The sequence below is a fragment of the Hippopotamus amphibius genome, chromosome 4, assembly GCF_030028045.1.
Source record: "Hippopotamus amphibius kiboko isolate mHipAmp2 chromosome 4, mHipAmp2.hap2, whole genome shotgun sequence".
Taxonomy (NCBI): domain Eukaryota; kingdom Metazoa; phylum Chordata; class Mammalia; order Artiodactyla; family Hippopotamidae; genus Hippopotamus; species Hippopotamus amphibius.
The window spans coordinates 165,881,708-165,898,733 of NC_080189.1; the positions used below are offsets into that span (position 1 = coordinate 165,881,708).

At 41.9% G+C, this 17,026-nt stretch overlaps 1 protein-coding gene across 1 annotated transcript in view; it reads left to right on the forward strand.

The window, feature by feature from the left end:
* The first annotated feature begins 2,329 nt into the window (after window positions 1–2,329).
* The window catches only part of TSHR (thyroid stimulating hormone receptor), a 155,328-nt gene continuing 140,631 nt past the window's right edge, over window positions 2,330–17,026 (forward strand). The window contains exon 1 of the mRNA XM_057731447.1: window positions 2,330–2,538. Coding sequence (XP_057587430.1) covers window positions 2,369–2,538 — 170 coding nt within the window. The 5' untranslated portion in view covers window positions 2,330–2,368. The remainder of the gene's footprint in view (window positions 2,539–17,026) is intronic.

Genomic DNA, 17,026 nt, shown 5'->3' on the forward strand with positions numbered 1-17,026 from the left:
ATCTACAAAACAGCTTCTAGAACCAATTGGTGCATTTAGTGATATTGCAGCCAATCTATCAGATAACCACAGCCCTAGCCGATTTTGTTTGCAACCTCATGATAGACCTTAAGCCAGAGCATCCAGTTAGGCCACTCCCAAAATGCCCCACAGAAACTCTGAAATAGTAAATGCTGTTTTAAACCAATACATTTTGGGGTAATTGATTATGCTGCAACTGACAACTAATTAGGCTTTGCCTGTTCATTCATTTAACATTTATTATTTACAAACTCTGAGCTAGGCACTGTTCTTGGTGTTAGGGATACAGTGGCCAAAAAAAAAAAAAAAAAAGAAAACAGTGGCAAAAAAAAAAAAAAAACAAAAAAAAAAAACAAGAAAAAAAATCAGCAAGGTTCCTGCTTTCTTGGAGTTTATATTTTGATGGGGATGGGAGGGCAGCAAGAGACAGAATAAATGAGCAAACTAATTAATAATAATAGCCAGAGATAAGTGCTTTGGTGAGGTAATATGATGGGGGGAATCATTACCTGAGACAGGATTTTCAGGGAAAACTTTTCTAAGGAGGTGTTACTTAAACCATGACTTGAATGATGTGAAGATCTGGGGACAGATTGGATTGCTCCAGGCATAGAGTTCAACAATAGCAAAGGCCCAGAGGTGATAATAAATTTGTCTCTTTCCAGGTTCAGTAAAATGATAGCAAGAGCCAGATCTTAAAAAATAAGTATCAGCAAACTTGACTTCTAGGTCAAATCCTGCCCAAGGACTGTTCTGGTACAGCCTACAAGCTAAGAATGGCTTTTACATTTTTAGAGGGGTGTATGAAAAAGAAGAAGGAGGAGAGGATGTGACAAAGATCCTATGTGACCCACAAAGCCTAAAACATTTACTATGTGGTTCTTCACAGGAAAAGTTTACTGGTACCCATAGTAGGATTTTATTGGTTAGTCTAAAGAATTTATACTTAATTTTCTTTATAAATTTTTTTTATTTATTCTTTTTATTGTGGAATAGTATTCCACTTTATGGAAGTATCACTCTTCGTTTATCTGTTACCTAGTGGAAGAACATTTGGGTGATGTCCAGTTTGGGGGACTATGAAGGAAGCCACTACAAAAATACACATATTTAAAGTGCACAGTTTGATGAACTTTGGCAAATGTATACATCCACTTATGTCCAGTCTAATCAAGATGTAGAACATTTCTATCAATATAACCTCCGTGAGTTCTCTGTTTTTTCCAATCTCCCCTAACCATTATTCTGATTTCCTTCACCATAACTTGCCCACCTTCCGCCCTGTCCCAGAAGTTCATATAAATGCAATCAAATAGCATGTGAGAAGATGCTATATTCTCCTTTTACCCCAAGAAGGATTAGTAAGCAACTGAAAGCTTTTGAGAGGGAAATTGGCACCATCTGATATTTAAATTATCTTCTTGGCTGCTGTGTGAAGCATGATCAGTAGACAACAGTGTGCCCCTTAAGTATTCTTTTTCTTCCCATCTTCTGGGAAGATATATGGCTAGATAATATTCCTGGGCAGAGCAGAATTTACAGGTTGGCTTCAACTCCGCATCGCAAAGCTGGATGCAGAGGTCCATGCAAAGCCCTCGAACTGTTCCTGCCGTTCCCGGCTCTGCCCAGCGGGTGGCACCAGAGCCCAGTTCCTGCCTGTCTCGCCGAGTCCGCGCGGCGATTTCTGCGCGTGTGACGGCGCGCGCCCCGCGGTCCGGGTTTGCGCTGAAGTTGGGGACCCGCGAAGATCTCCCGCGGGTGTGGCGCCCCGGCCTTGGCCCCACCTCGGGCTGGCAAGCCACGTGTTCCCCCCCCCAGGCCAGGAGGAGCTGCAGTTCAGCGGGACGCCCGTCCGCCCCGGGACAGTCAGTTGCGCTGGAACTTTCTCTGGATAGAGGGTGCGTGCGGGTGGATACCCGCGGGCAGTGTTTTTGGATGGCTACCCACCCCAGGGAAAGGTGGCCCGCTGGGTTTAGAGACGAGGAAAGGAGGAGGCTTTGGAGGGGAGTAATGGGAGGAACGCCTGGGGTAGGTTGGAGAGCAGAGGGGACGGCCGGACCGGCGTTGGGACTCAGGGAACAGACGGAGCGGACTGCGTGGCTTGGGGCAGGGCAAGTGCAGTAAGCGAGCCTGTTTAGGTGGAGGGTTGCCCAGGGAAACGGAGCCCTTGAAAGCCTCTTCTTTCCCCTCTCCAGCCTCCTCTTTGGTGCTGAAGTCACAACCCCATCGAATTCTCCTTCCTCCCACCCCTCCCGCTCTCCTTCAGCCTGGGGGAACCCGAGTTGCAGAGGGCTCAGAATGAGGCGATAGTGGAGGATGAAGAGATAGCCTTGGAGCCCCGAGGACAATGAGGCCGACGCCCCTGCTGCAGCTGGCGCTGCTTCTTGTCCTGCCCAGGAGCCTGAGGGGGAAAGGGTGTCCTTCTCCGCCCTGCGAATGCCACCAGGAGGACGATTTCAGAGTCACCTGCAAAGATATCCACCGCATCCCCAGCTTACCGCCCAGTACGCAGACTCTGTGAGTACCTGGGAGAGGAGAGGGGAAGACCCAGGGGCCAAAACCTGCTGGGAAAGGTGGATGGGAGTGCACAAAAAGAGCTTGAGAGGGTGTGTGTGTGTGTGTGTGTGTGTGTGTGTGTGTGTGTGTGTGTGTGTTCCTTAACAGACATTTAAGTCAATGGCAGTTGAAAGGATAATTGTAAACAAGGGAAGAAGTCTTTCTTGGGTGATTAGAAATAGAAAAGTAGGAAAGAATAGTGAAACCATCTGGTTTTACTATTTACTTAATTTGTTAAACCCAGTTAAGGTGAGAAAGAACAGGTTATTAAAGAAAATGTAGCTAAATGAAAACCAGTGGTGAAGTTGCTTTTAAGATTTCCTCAAGAATTCCGCTCATAGGGACATTCAACAGCAGGTTATGAATGTTTCAGCACAGGTGTGTACTTCTATGCTGAGATATGTCAGTTTCTTATCTCACCTGGATCAACTAGTGCAATAACATCCAAGTAGTGCTTCACTCTTCATGCTGCCACCACAGAATAAAATACATTCTTATCCTCTTGATTAAACCCCTGCATTGACTCCTGTGGCTCCCATGATGAAACTCTTTTGTACAATCTACAAGATCCTTAAGACCTGGCCCAGTCTTTCAAACCTCATGGCTCCTACTCTGTCACACTTTTCAGTCCTACTGAACAGAATTTCTGGCACTTTCCTCAAAGTTCTTTGCTCTCACAACTGCCTTTGCCTTCCCTTCCACACTCTATTCCCTCTGCCTAAAGCAACTTTTCCCTTTTTTTCATCTGGCTAATGCCTACTCCAGGGTCCAAATTAGAGGTCAACTCCTTCAGGAAGCCTCTCCTGGCCCATGACCCCTAGGCTGGGGGACCTACCATCCCCCACAACATTCTGTGTGCACGAACCCTATCCTAACCTTTATATACAGCTTTTCTGTAACTTGTTATTTCTTTTGAGTGCTTGTCTAAGCAGAACATGAGCTTCTCTAACACAGGGACCTTGTCACTCAATCCTAGAACTACTTTAATGCTCAAAACAAACAAACAAACAATTCACCACCACCATCAACAACAACAAAAAATTTATTAGGTGAACGAATGAACAAACAAATATGCTGGTCTCAGATCCACTGTGTATGGGGAGAAAGGAGGCCAGAGACATCACGTCTTCAGAGACTTCTTTAAAGCGAGCAGAATTTCAAGAGTCACTGAAGAGAAATGTGGCACCGGGAGTGTATAATTTCACCAAAAAAAATAGGAGAAAGGTAATGTCAGAGAAAGAGCAATGGAATCAGAGTCAGGACACACATCTCTTCCTCCCTCTCTCACTAACCGTGAATTTAGGTGAAATAATTTATGTGGCAGCACCTAAGTTTCCTTCAGGGTAAGAGGGACGGTTCCATTAGGTTCTTTCTGATGCCTGTGATGCAGTGAAGATAGTCAGAGGGAATCCACTGAATCACTGGATAAAGACAGTAGTGGGGAGAATCTGACCTTGGAAACAATGGGAAGGGAAGGGGAGGGAGGGCAGGAGGGGAGCTATTCTGAAGGATGAAATTATCGTGAGACAGAGAAGAGAAAATTGGTGAAAAGTGTAGGTTAAACGGCATGCTAATTTGAACAATGACCACCCTGTGTAGAAGTAACAAAATGATTTTCAGATCTTTTGGGGGCAGTAGATCTCTTTTGTGAAAGGAAGGCTTTTAAGAGACGTCAAATATGTAAAGCTAACACTCATACCAGGCTTATTCCTGTTCTCGCCCACTGAATCCTCACAAAATCCGACGGAGTAGGTTTTATTACTCTCATTTGATAAATGAGAAAACTGAGGCTCAACAGAAATGAAGCGATCTGCTCAATGTCCCACTGCTTGTAAGTGCTGGTGCCAGGATGTGAAATACCGCAGAACTGCACCCCGAAGCCCCTGCTCTCAGAGGAAAGCGGGGTTCACCCTGCCAGCTCTTCCCCAGTATGGTCACGAGGCTTTGGAGAAAGAAGTTCGGAAGCTAATGATGTCCAACAAGCCACAGATAACCTTGGGGGATATTGGTTCAAGAAATATGCAGTAACTCAGAATATAGGAGGTAAGGAGGAAAAGAGAACAAGGAAAGAAAGAGGGAGGCAAAGAAGAAAGAGAAGATGGGAGGGAGGACAAGAAAGACTACATCTAGGTTATATTGTATAAGGCATTCCCTGCTGGAACAGAACAAAGCCTTGTCATTAAAAACCTGTTCTGAGTGGTAACCCCTTTTCCAAATACAGATGCTAACCACTGCCTAGCCATTTTACAAATTATTATGGTGCAATTTTTCCTAACCCTTATCTTCTAGCCACATAGTATGGTGCTGAGAGGTAGAGAAATTGCCTCTTTCTTCACCACCCATATACCTGCCAGCTACTCTGGGCAGGAGTTATACCATTTGTGGCTCTCACTGAAACAGTGGTTCTGAATCTTTTCCTCCACTTCTCCCCTCCAAATGGGCATGATACACTCTCTTTATAACAGTGGTTCTAACTAGGTGAGAAGTGAGGGAGAGTTGGTATCCCTACTCCCCAGTGGAACATTCTAGCATCTTTGATATACAGGTAGTTTGAAAAAAATTTCTCCTTTAATTGAGAATTACTTATTTAACTTATATGAAGCAAGAAGAATAAAGTTAAAACAAATTTTGATGTATAATTATAGATCTTATTACTTTAACACCAAGGATAGCAAGATTGACCCATCACTCTCATTCAGAGTTGCCATTTGCTACCTCTGTGTATAAGAGACCATCCCTTCTCTGAATGAGGAGGTGGATGAGGCTAGATGGCTGTTCTCAATTTGTGTGGATTCTTCCTCAAGAAAGTGCTGCCTTACCTTGCCTTGTCCTTTTAACCCACCTGCTTTTAGTTAATCACTGCCTCCAGCCCCTCCATCCTCCACCTTCCGGAGCCTAGGGCTTCAGTGAAGTAGTGGTTTGTCCATCATGCACTTCTGCGGCTTCTGAAATGTTTCTGAAGATGTTGTTGTAGCTGTTGTTTTCAGATTCTGGATTTTACTTCAGTTTTTTAGTCGTTTGCATTCTGTATCTGTGGCTCTAATGGATGGCCTGTCCTGGTGTTTTCTGAACTGAAGATGGTAACTCACCATCTTCAAGATTTTTGCCCTGTGTTCTACCTATGCTGTATTTACTCAGTATTTGTAGGTTGGCTCACTTATTTAACTAAAAGAAATCTTGTTTAGAAGGCTCATACTGTGACTATAAATGGAAAGTTAGCATGGCCTGCTCTAAATAGGAGGTAACTAGAAAACTAAATACAATGAAAACATAAATGTAATTCTATTCTAGCTCAAGACTGTTTTCTGTGAATACTCTGAGCCTGAGGCTGCCTTCTCTTTGTTATAAAGGAAGTGTAATAAGTGTTCAAGAATATCAAAGAGATGCCAATCCACCATAATGTCCTTGGTAGTGTCAGAAGGATTGAAAGACACAGAAAAGAGAATCACTTTCTCACTGTGTGATTCAAGATTATTGAATGCCATGTGGGCATTCCACCTAAAATAATCTCAAGTATCTCCAAGTCACACCTGTTCTACATTTAGGGAAATGTGGGTTAATTCTACATTATGTAATTATTTTACTCACAATTAGTGGTCTTAACCTGAACATTGATTCCCAATCTAAAGAGAAGCCCTCTGCTTCAGCACCCACATGCTGCCCAAACACGCACCAATACTCTGTGTCTTGTAAAGGCAGCTTCACTTCACGCTTCCAGGCTCACGATTTATTGTCTGTTACTCTGTGTGAGTATGTGTGTGTGTATATCAGTCAAGGGTTTCACTGGTAAGTAACAGAAAACCCACTCTGTCTAGCTTAAGGAGGAAAGAAATATTTTGAAAGAATTGCATATAAGTTACCGAATCATTGTAGAACCAGGCTTTGAAAATAGGCCAAGGCCCACGGCAGGCAGGAAGTTGGAGCCACAGCCAACCATCTGGTTGGAACAACTCCATGGACAATACCACAGTCACAGCCGCAGGACATCTGTGGTGCTGGGCACCCAGTTGTATAGCTGCTGCACTGTCTTTGTGCTGCCGTCAGTCATTTCTCAGTTGTCCCTGCCTCTTTGAATCACGAGCCAGAGAATGATACCCTGTATGAGAGCATCTGATTGTCTGGCATAGGTTACCTGCTGTATCCTAGCTGCTGGGGGTAAAAAGAGGGAGGAGATCTCCCTCTATCACTTTTGGTGTCAGCAGTGGGAGATGCAGAACAGTGTCCTTCTAACATTACACACAATGGGGAATTTCCCATCAAAGAAGGGCCGTATACCCTCCACATTGCTCATCTCTTCTTTCATTCTGCAGACATTTATTAAGCACTGGCCGCATCCCAGGCATGGTGCTAAGCTCTGGATTTGGTGGAGAACAATGCCAACATGTCCCTGTCCTCAGGGATCTCACAGTCTAGTGTGGAAGCTGAATATTAATCAAACCATCACATAAACATGTGATTCTAATTGTGTGTGCTGAGAGTATACTTGGTGGAAATGGGGGGCTAACTTCAACTGGGGTTCAGAGAAGGCTTTGAGCTGTATCCTGAACCAGCAGAAGTTGGGTATGAGCGATTGCATGGGTGGGGGTAGAGGGTGGGGAAACACTGTTCCAGGAGATGGACCTGCCTGTTTGAAGAGCTTTGGAGAATTCTAGCTTGAATGGTGAGAGGTTTGATTACTTCACTTGGGACAAAGATATTGATGCTCAACAGAATATGTACTGCATCCTCTCTTCATAATACAGTGCAGGTCAGAGTGAATTCTGATGTCCGGCAGCTTCTGGGTACAAAAAAGACTTTTGAGGGTAACCGGTTTTAAAAACAAATATTTCCTTCATTAAAGTAATAAATGTAAAATCTATAGGGTTTTTTTTTGAGTTTTCCATATATTTATTGTAAATCTAATTGTAACAATTACTTTAAGGCAGATTTTATAACATCTTAATAAGTACTTTAATAAAATAATAGTTTAAATGAATACAAATATAAAATATTTTCTTTTAAAGCACTTGGAATATTTGACAAAACTTTCCAAATACTTGGAAAATTCTAGAAAGTCTATTAAGTTAAACTGTGTAAGTACCAGGAATCCTAAGTTTTTAGACCTCCCAATGCTCCTTATAGGGCAGGAGAATAAAGTGGTTAAGAACACACTCTCTGGGATTGAGGTCATGTCATCTGGGTTGGATACCTTGCTCTACTGTTTCTTAGGTATGTTTTTGAGAATATAGGAGAGAAAAAAATAAATTTCCTCCTACCCTTCTAAATTCTTGGCTGGGGCCTCTGTAGCAATAGACAGATTAGCAAGAGAAAAGAATATAAATTTATTTAATATAAGTTTTACATGACATGACACAAGAGCCTTCATAAGGAAATGAAGACCCCAAGACGCTATTATACCCGAGCATCTTTATGCTAGTTTTGATGAAGTGTGGCGAGCCATGGAACAATTGACAAGACAGAAAAGGGTCTGAGCTAAGTGTACTAAAGGGGCTGACAGCAAGGTCTGTTCATTCAGTTTCCCCTTCCCTTCCCTCTGTCTTCGGAGGTAGGGATGCTCCTTCCCTCAGGGTATGGGGAGGACCCCTCTCACAAGAGGGTCTTATGCTTTTAAAGAAGATCAGAGAGTCCTCCCTGCACATGCTATTTCTCAAATTCCTTAAAATATTCAATATACCAAAGTACTGAATTTTGGGGTAGCCTGTCCTAAACCCCATCAGGGACATTGCCTAATCGTTCTGTGCCCCAGTTTCTTCATCTATAAAATAAGGATAATAATAGTACCGCCCTCATTGAATTGCTGGGATGTGTGAATGAGCTAACACTGTTAAAGAATAATTTTCAAAGATAGGTAAAATTATGACTCTCCTACAGCTATAAATTGAGCACATTAAAGATTGTATTTAACTCATTGCGGAGAGTTAGTTTCCCAAGGCTGCCATAACAGAATATCACAAACTGAGTAGCTTACAATAACAGAAATGTATTCTCTCACAGTTCTGGAAGCTAAGTCAGAAATCAAGGTGTTAACAGAGCTATGTTCCTCTGAAGGCTCTGGGGAAGAATCCTTCCTGCCTCTTCCAGCTTCTGGTGGCCTTGGCAATCCTTGGTGTTCCTTGGCTTGTAGCTGCGGGACGCCAATCTCTGTCTCTTTATTGACGTAGCCTTCTGTCTGTGTGTCTTTGTCTCTATGTGTCCTTTCCTTGTCTTACAGCAATCCCAGTCATTGGATTTAGGGCTCACTCTAATCCAGTATGACCTCAGTTTAACTAACTACATCTACAAAAACCCTCTTTCCAAATAAGGTCACGTACTCAGGTTCCAGGTTGCGGGGAGGCTAGTCAATCCATCACAGTGAGAAAACTGGTAAGATGTTACAGTCAGCTTAAAGGAGAATCCAGAAAATCAGCACTTTTATAGATGTGCAGTACTGAAGTAAATATGCTAATAGAGGCAAAACTAACTTCTTTTGTGTGGGGGGTGGGTGTGGGCAGAGTCAATTAAAGCTCTGGCAGACAGGACAGAATTTGCATGTCTATAGACAAAATTATTTTGCATTGTTGTCAGTTATGTACAATCCACAGAGTTGTAAAATAGCTCTCCTTGAATCAGACTCAAAATCTTGGAAGAATGTGCTCTAAATCAATGCATAATTTTCCACTAAAGCCCAATTTTCCCCCTACAATATGTATAAAATGCTTAGAACAGTTACTGGCTCAAGGTAGACATTTACAAGTAAACTCGGTAAAAAATAATCTTCTGTTCAACTTAAATCACAGGTTGAAATAAACTACTCAATTATACATTTTAAATTGGAATTGTAAGGATATTAGATATTCCAACAGGCCAAGTTTAAGACAAATACTGAACATACCAAATATGTACTGACTATTCTTAAACTCAACACAAACATATTGATACTGTGGGTCTGATTTAGCCTCTCATTTCTATTCTTAATTCTAAAATTTCCCACGCTGAAAGATGTCTATTCGTTAACCAAGTTTGTCTTCCTCCTCTAATGAACTCTGGTTCTTTACATAACAATTCACTGGCTTCCTAGGCTCCTTGTAGTTAGGGTTGCCTTATTTGAAAGGAACCTTCTCTTGCACCTGTTGTCCAGGTGTAATTAATAGCATTTCTGTCTTTTTTATTTATTCTTAAAATTTTTTATTTTTTATTATTATTATTTTTTTAATAGCATTTCTTTCACTCTCAAAGGCGTCCCAGTTTGGGGGATAAATTACTAATAGACCATAAAGTCCAGAGGCCTGTGGGATATATGGGGACATTCTTAGCCTTGTTTATTGTCACTGTAACTGGGAGACAATGACTTAAAATGGGTTGATCTCTCAATACCCTCTCAAAATCTGCAGTCTCCATGTAGATGGTAGCTAACTTACTTCATCGCTTCACTTAATTTTATGTTTCTTTGGCTCTCTTAAGATACTGAAGGTGTCTTCCCTTCTTGTTTACTGTAGGAGCCTCCTAACCTGTCCCCTGGCTTCCACCCCTGCCCTCCACAGTCTGTTCACAGAGCAGCCAGAGAGAGCTTTTGTAAACGTAGGTCAGGTCATGTCCCTCATCTACTCAGGAACTTGCACCAGGGTTCCTAGTTATCTCAGGATAAAAACCAAAGTCCTTACAATTTTGGCCCAAAAGGCCCTACATGATTCAGACCTTTTTTATTTTTCCAATTCTATTTCTTGTTACTCTCACCCGTAACCCAGCTTTCAATCCACTGGCCTTTTTGTTGTTCCTCACTTTTGTCAGGATTTAAACATTTGATCCTTTCCTATGTCTCAAATGTTATTTTCCCAGACATCCCCATGGTTAATCCCTACACCTTCTTCATTTCTGTTCAGAAGTTACCTTCTCAATAAGGCTTTCCTAATCACTCCATTTAAAATTTAACACTCCTGCTTTGAAACACTTTTTAATCCACAGCACCTGTCACCTTCCAGTTTACTATGTAATTTGCTTGTTTTTATGTTTCTTATTTATGTCTTTCCCCACAAGAATGTAATCTCCACAAGGGCAAGGTTTTTGTTTTGTTTTGTTGCTGTTGTTTGTTTTGTAGTTATGTATCCCCAGTGTCCAGAAAAGCCCTGGTATGTAATTGGTAGTCAATGAGTATTTGTTTAATAGATGAACAAATGCATGAATGAATGTCTCCAGAGGCACTTTAATGTCATCCCATTGGGTTCTTTGCACCCTTTTATAACTCTTTTTCAGGGTCCTTTAGTTTTATTGCCGGGTTAATACAGATGCAATTCTGCTTTGTTTCGTATTTTTCCTGGCTATCTAGGACACTAGTTCTTTATTTACTGAAGTGACATCTGATAGGGTGGAGGGGGGGCGGCGTCCACATCTCTCACTGCTTGTTCACGTTACTAAAGACACGTTCAAGATGATCCTTTGAACATGTCTTTCTCTAGTTGCGGCAAGTGGGGGATACTCTTTGCTGCCGGTTGAGGTCTTCTCATTGTGGTGGCTTCTTTCATTGTGGAGCACGGGCTCTAGGTGCACAGGCTTCAGTAGTTGTGGCGCACGGGCTTAGCTGTTCCATGCCATGTGGGATCTTCCCGGACCAGGGATCGAACCTATGTCCCCTGCATTGGTGGGCGGATTCTTAACCACTGTGCTACCGGGGAAGTCCCCGCATGTGGCTGTTCTTTAAGTCAATAGTTTAAAAACAGATTTTACAGGTATCTAATGCCTCATATCTGACATTAAATCCTCTGCACTGACTCTGTTTCCATTTTCACTGAAGCTGGTCAGTGTGCTTCATTCCTCTTTGGCCTTTCATTCCTGCAATTAAAAAATCATTGAAGAAAATTTCAGATATGGGCAAAATGGTCCCATTTATTCAAAGCTGTAGGTTGGATTTTAAAGGGCTCCATTTAGATGTCAGACACTACTTACTTTTCTTCATTTTTGTGTGAATCCTTAAGAATGATTAGGGTGTTCTGGGAATGTTCAGAACAAATTCTTTTCTTAAAATTACAGAGCAGGCATTTGGGATTTTTAAAGCATCTTATAAGTGTTACTCTCTTACATGTAGTGACATGTAAATATGCCCTAGATTTTTCACCACCACAACAGTCCAGAGATTCAAATATTTCATTATCATCTTAACTAAACTTCCCACACCCCTTTTGCACCTGGAAAGAGCTCGCTGTGTCCCAGTTTTTCTTTCAAAAACACAATCTCTGTATTTATATGATACATGAAGCTCTTGGCTCACATTTTGCAAGCATTAGCTTAATTTTACCCACACCCGAGTGTTATCATAATTACTCAACTCCAGTTAGGGGATTGAAATTGTTTCTTCTTATTGCCAGGTACTGTCACTTTATATTTTGATATTTCAAACTTTTTGTGAGCTGGGAAACTAGAAGGCTAACTTTGGGAAAAGGATGTGGACATGAGAATAAATGGGCTCTAAAGCGAGGGCGTCAATGAGGGGCTTTCCTGTGACAAAGTCCTTAGTGGGCTGGGTGACTGCTCTGTTTCCTTCTCAGACCCCTTTTCAGTTATTTCTGGCTTCATGGCCATGGTCCAGAGATTTGAGATGACCAGAAGTCTTACCTCTAGATAGATGGCATTTCGTTCTAGTTAGTTATTCTTCCTTCCTTTCTTCTTTCTTTTTTTCAATGAATATTCATTGATCACCTATTATATGCAAATACCATTCTAGGCAAATTCCACTGGAGATATATAATAAATGACCTCCTTGACCTTACATTCTAGCAGGGGAAATAGCCACCAAAAATGATAAATAAATAAGGAAAACACATGGAATGTGATAAATATAATGGAGAAGAATAAAGGAAGGTGGAGAAGGAACGCTGGAAGTTGCATTTTAAATGGTCACAGAAGGCCCCACTGAGACGGTGACATTTGGGTAAAGACCTGAAGCTCTAAAAAAAAAATAAAAAATAAGCCAGGCTGGTATCTGGGCGGAGGGGGTATTCTGAGTAAATGCAAAGACCCAGAGTCAGGGGGGACAGGAGAAGAACACGCATAGTATGTTTAAGAAGTAACAACTAGAGAAATGTAGCTGAAGCAGAGAGAGTTGTTGGAAATGAGATCAGAGCAGTTATAGATCACGTTGTGCTTTGTAGGTCATTATAAGGTATTTGTGTGTGTGTGTAAAAAATAAGTATTTTTTTGTTTTGTTTTCTGAATGCGATAAAAAGCTAGAAAGGATTTTTAACCACTCCCCTCCTCCCCACTGCCAAGAAAATTTGCGTGAAAAAAAACCCCCCATAGGTCAGGGTGTTTAACTCACCCACCTTCTGGGTTTCTTGTGCGTGGATGATAGAAGTTTCCAGATATTAACAGCAAAGCCCTGGGGTGGAAGTTGAGAGGAGCATGAGGCAGGGCTGAGATGCAGCACTGGCAGGGTGCACCTGGGTGAAGCTAGTTGGCTTCTGCATGAACTGGTGGCTGCAGAATGGCTAGAATAGGAGACACGTAAGGCTGAGAGGATCTCAAGTGAAGAGAGAAGAGATCTCCAATGTAGTTCACTCTTTGCACCCCTCAAATCTGCCCAAGCTTTCCATTATATCCTGCTCCCATACAAAAATGTGACCTTCAGTTGTGTATGAATAAGATGCCTTACTTCTTTCCTGAGAGAGAGGAGGATACAAATCCAATCTGCCACTGAGCTCCCTTCAAGATGCAATCTTTGTAAAGACATAATGCAAGACCGTTTCTGACATGAGCTAAAGTCTCTTCTGTTGTGGTCGATCCCAAGTTTGTAATTGAGAGTCATCATCTCTCTGCAACTCCAATTCTAGGTTTCTCTCACCCTCCGACAACACTTTGACTGGCTGGGGTGATTGCCTGGTGGAAGGACCCAGATTTGCACCTCCTAGGGTTCTAAACCCTTAGCTGCCTTGCCCTTATCAACTGTTGTTGCCCCATTTTCTCATTCACCATTATCACTGGCCACAGAAGAACCAAGATATGTCCCAGTGAAATTCCTGAGTTCTAGACATACCCCTTGCAGCTGCTAATGTAATGTGTAGCATTACCCTAGCTTCTCATGATTCTATCATTCCCATCAGTAGAGAAACTCCTTTAATTTCCTATTCATCCACTGGTACAAGGAGCCCAGATGACCAAGTGGTTATTATAGCATCAGGCCCCCTGTTTTACTTGGTGGAAGTAATCAGTCCATCCAGGAACTAGGAACTCTAATCTGGCAGGAATTGAGATGTTTGGATTCTGAAAGTAGGTCACTATGGTGATGGTGAGAAGGGCCAGTCCTATCAACACCCCTAGGTCCTCAGACCCAGGTATTCTAGCTGTAAAGGACATAATGGCATACAGTGGCTATTGGTTCAACATGTACACTTCATTAGGTCAGATCCCCAACCGTGTAGGACTTAGTCTCCAAATTGGAACCATAGCTGAGCCTTTAGTGGGTCAATCCCTCATTTTATTAGTCTGTCTGCTTCTGCGTGATGAGGTACATGATAGGACTAGTGGATATGGTGGTCGTGTGACCTTTGTTGCACCTTCTCTGCCATGAAATGTGTCTTTTGGTGGACTGTTGTATTGCACTGTTGCACAAGTCGCTTGTTGCAGTATTGTACAGGATTTTGTAATGGTAGATCAAGCATTTTATAAGCCCGTGAATAGTGGCTCTGATGGAGACATTGAGGTCAGGGAAGGCAAACCCAAATCTAAAGTAAAAATTCTTTTTAAAATGAATCACTACTTTCTACAGGGTGGAAAGGGTCCAGTGTAACCAAACTGCCACCAAATGGCTAACTGTTTTCTGAGGAAATTTGCCTTATGAAGGTCACAGCATAGGGTTCTGCTGTTGGCAGGTCAGGCTTTTACAGAGGCAGTATCTTGACTAGCTTCAGTCCCTATCACCACGGCCATTTCATTCACGTCCATCATACCATAGAATGAATCATCTTGTCCGCCTGGTCGTTGGGAATCACCTCTAGGGTGGCATTGTAGAAATTACCTTAGGGTGATCCAGCCTCCCTTTCAATCAGTGGACTCCTGGTTTCAGAGATATTAAAGTTTTTTTCCAAAAGTGCGCATCTTAAATTGATGAAATAGAGTAACTCTTGATGTGGTTTAGGCACAGTATTAGAGTGAAGAATTTGCCATAACAGTAATTTTTAGGGTTAAATTAATGCCTCAATGCCAGAAAACTTGTTTCAAAAACATCTAGTTCTTCTGAGTATTTGGATTTCTGAAAATTGCCATGATTTTTATCTACTATGGTTTATTTATCCAAGTTATTTTTATTATATCACAACAGTTTGAACAATAATATGAATTAAATGGGTTTTGTGTACTGCCTTAAACACCCTGTCACTATTACGTTGTTTTCTTTTGTTGAATTATGTTCTGTGTGTCAACTCTTGTGTCCAGCCCCATGCTGTGTGTTTTCACATATGGTATCTCACTTAGCACACACGATACCTCTGTGAAGTAGATGTTTGACTCTACTTTAGATGAGGAATCTGAGACCTAGAAACGTCATCTCTCTTATCTTTTATGTCACAACAAGTTTCAGTGAAAGAGTGTTCAAACTCGGGTCTCCTAACTCTAAATCCAAGACTTTCTCTACTATTCTGTAGTTATCTTCCTAAATAACTCCCCTCCCCCACCTCTCTTAATTGATGTGAAGTTCACACAGTGCACCACTGAGTGGTATTTAGTACATTCATGGTGTTGTACAGCCATCACCTCTAGTTCCAAACTCTTTTCATCATTCTAACAAGATCCTGTACTGATTAACCAGTCTCTCCCCATTCCCCCTCTCCACATGGCCCCATGGCAACCACTAATCTCCCTTCTGTGTCTATGGATTTACCTTTTCTAGACATTTTATATAAATGGAATCATACACATGTGACCTTTGTGCATGGCTTCTTTTACTTAATGTTTTCACATTTCATTCACGTTGTGGGGATAGAAAGAATGCGGGCGATCAGACAAGTGGCCCAGTGGGAAAACAGATGTAAAACGCCAAGCTTTGTTTACTTTCAGGATTTTTCAGGCAGGTTCATTTCTAACATACCCGTATAAAGAGCTCCCCCACTCCTTGTCTAAACGCCTTACCCTTAGATATAATAATCCGAACACCAAAATGTCCATACTTAGTCTCAGAGGCTTAGAGAAACAAAACTACTTTCCCATGCCAAAAGGTTTTAAGAATACCCACCTTGTGAGGGAGAGTGTTCTTAGCCAATTGGCTGAGGAACACAGTGCTCTTATCCCTTCTGGATCCCACGGCAAACTTAGTCAACACTTCTACGAAGAGGTGACTTCATAGCAATGCAGAAGCCATTATCCATAACTCTTACCCTTTTAAGAGCCAGTATTTACGCAAAGGACTTTTCTCTGTTATGGGGAAGCTGCAGAACTCAAACAATATCCCATTTGTAATGGTGTTTCTTATAATAATATTTTCTAGCTCCATTAAAAAATTTTAACCAATATGTCAATAAAGAAAATTTGCTAAGCATAAAAAACGGTTAAATGAGAGACATAGATTATTCTTCCCCTTATGTTTACCGGACTTTACTTCTCAGCTGTTTCTTCCCAACCTGCTCTGGACTTGGAGGCAGGAGATGTGTGGTCAGATTCTAACCCTCAATCACTTCACTGTGTGGAAGACTCTATCTGCTCAACTCACAGGATGAACAAGCTAGTAAGGTGTGCTCTACCCATATCACGGAGTGGTTATGAGGATCACGTGAGGTTATGCTAGTAGCATGTATGTGAAATACCTGGTAAGCCAGAATAAAGCCTTGATCACAGGTTAACTGTTATCACTAATGCAGTAGTGGGGCTGAGAGCCTGTGAAATCTAACCCTCGATGTGGGCACTGTATTGACTCAGGGAGGGCAAAGCTTCCATGCAGGGACCATTCAGCAGCTGTTTCGCTTGAGGGTTGTGCAGCTTTATTAAGAAGAGCAAGCACTTGTCCACTGTGCAAAAGGGACATTTTAAAGATTTACAAGATTTCTTATCTTCTTCCAGAGATATTCATCCCTGAGGAGTTACTGCTAGTAGGGTAAAGTGACCGAATTTCTAGCTGAGAGGGTCTCTGTCCCAAGAAGGCCCATAAATCTCTAAGAAGGATTTATCTGTTCTGTGTCAGAGTTTGGCTGAAAAGCCTGTTAGTATTTCCAAGCTCTCCAGATGCCCCTATTTAATGCTTGGCTGGCCTTCTTATGTAGCATAACCAAGTTGCCATTTCAAAACCATCCTCAATCCCTGAAATCTAAAACAACAAAGCCAGAAGCTCTGAAATGTGCTCTATGAAGCATGAAAGAATCCATTAAGGTTGTCTGATTCAGTTCTATGTGACAATAGAAGTTCTAATGTATTTACGAAGAATTCCTTTTGCTCTTAAGACACTTGGCACTTTACAGAAAATGTGTATCTCATGACCAAAAAAAAAAAAAGTGAC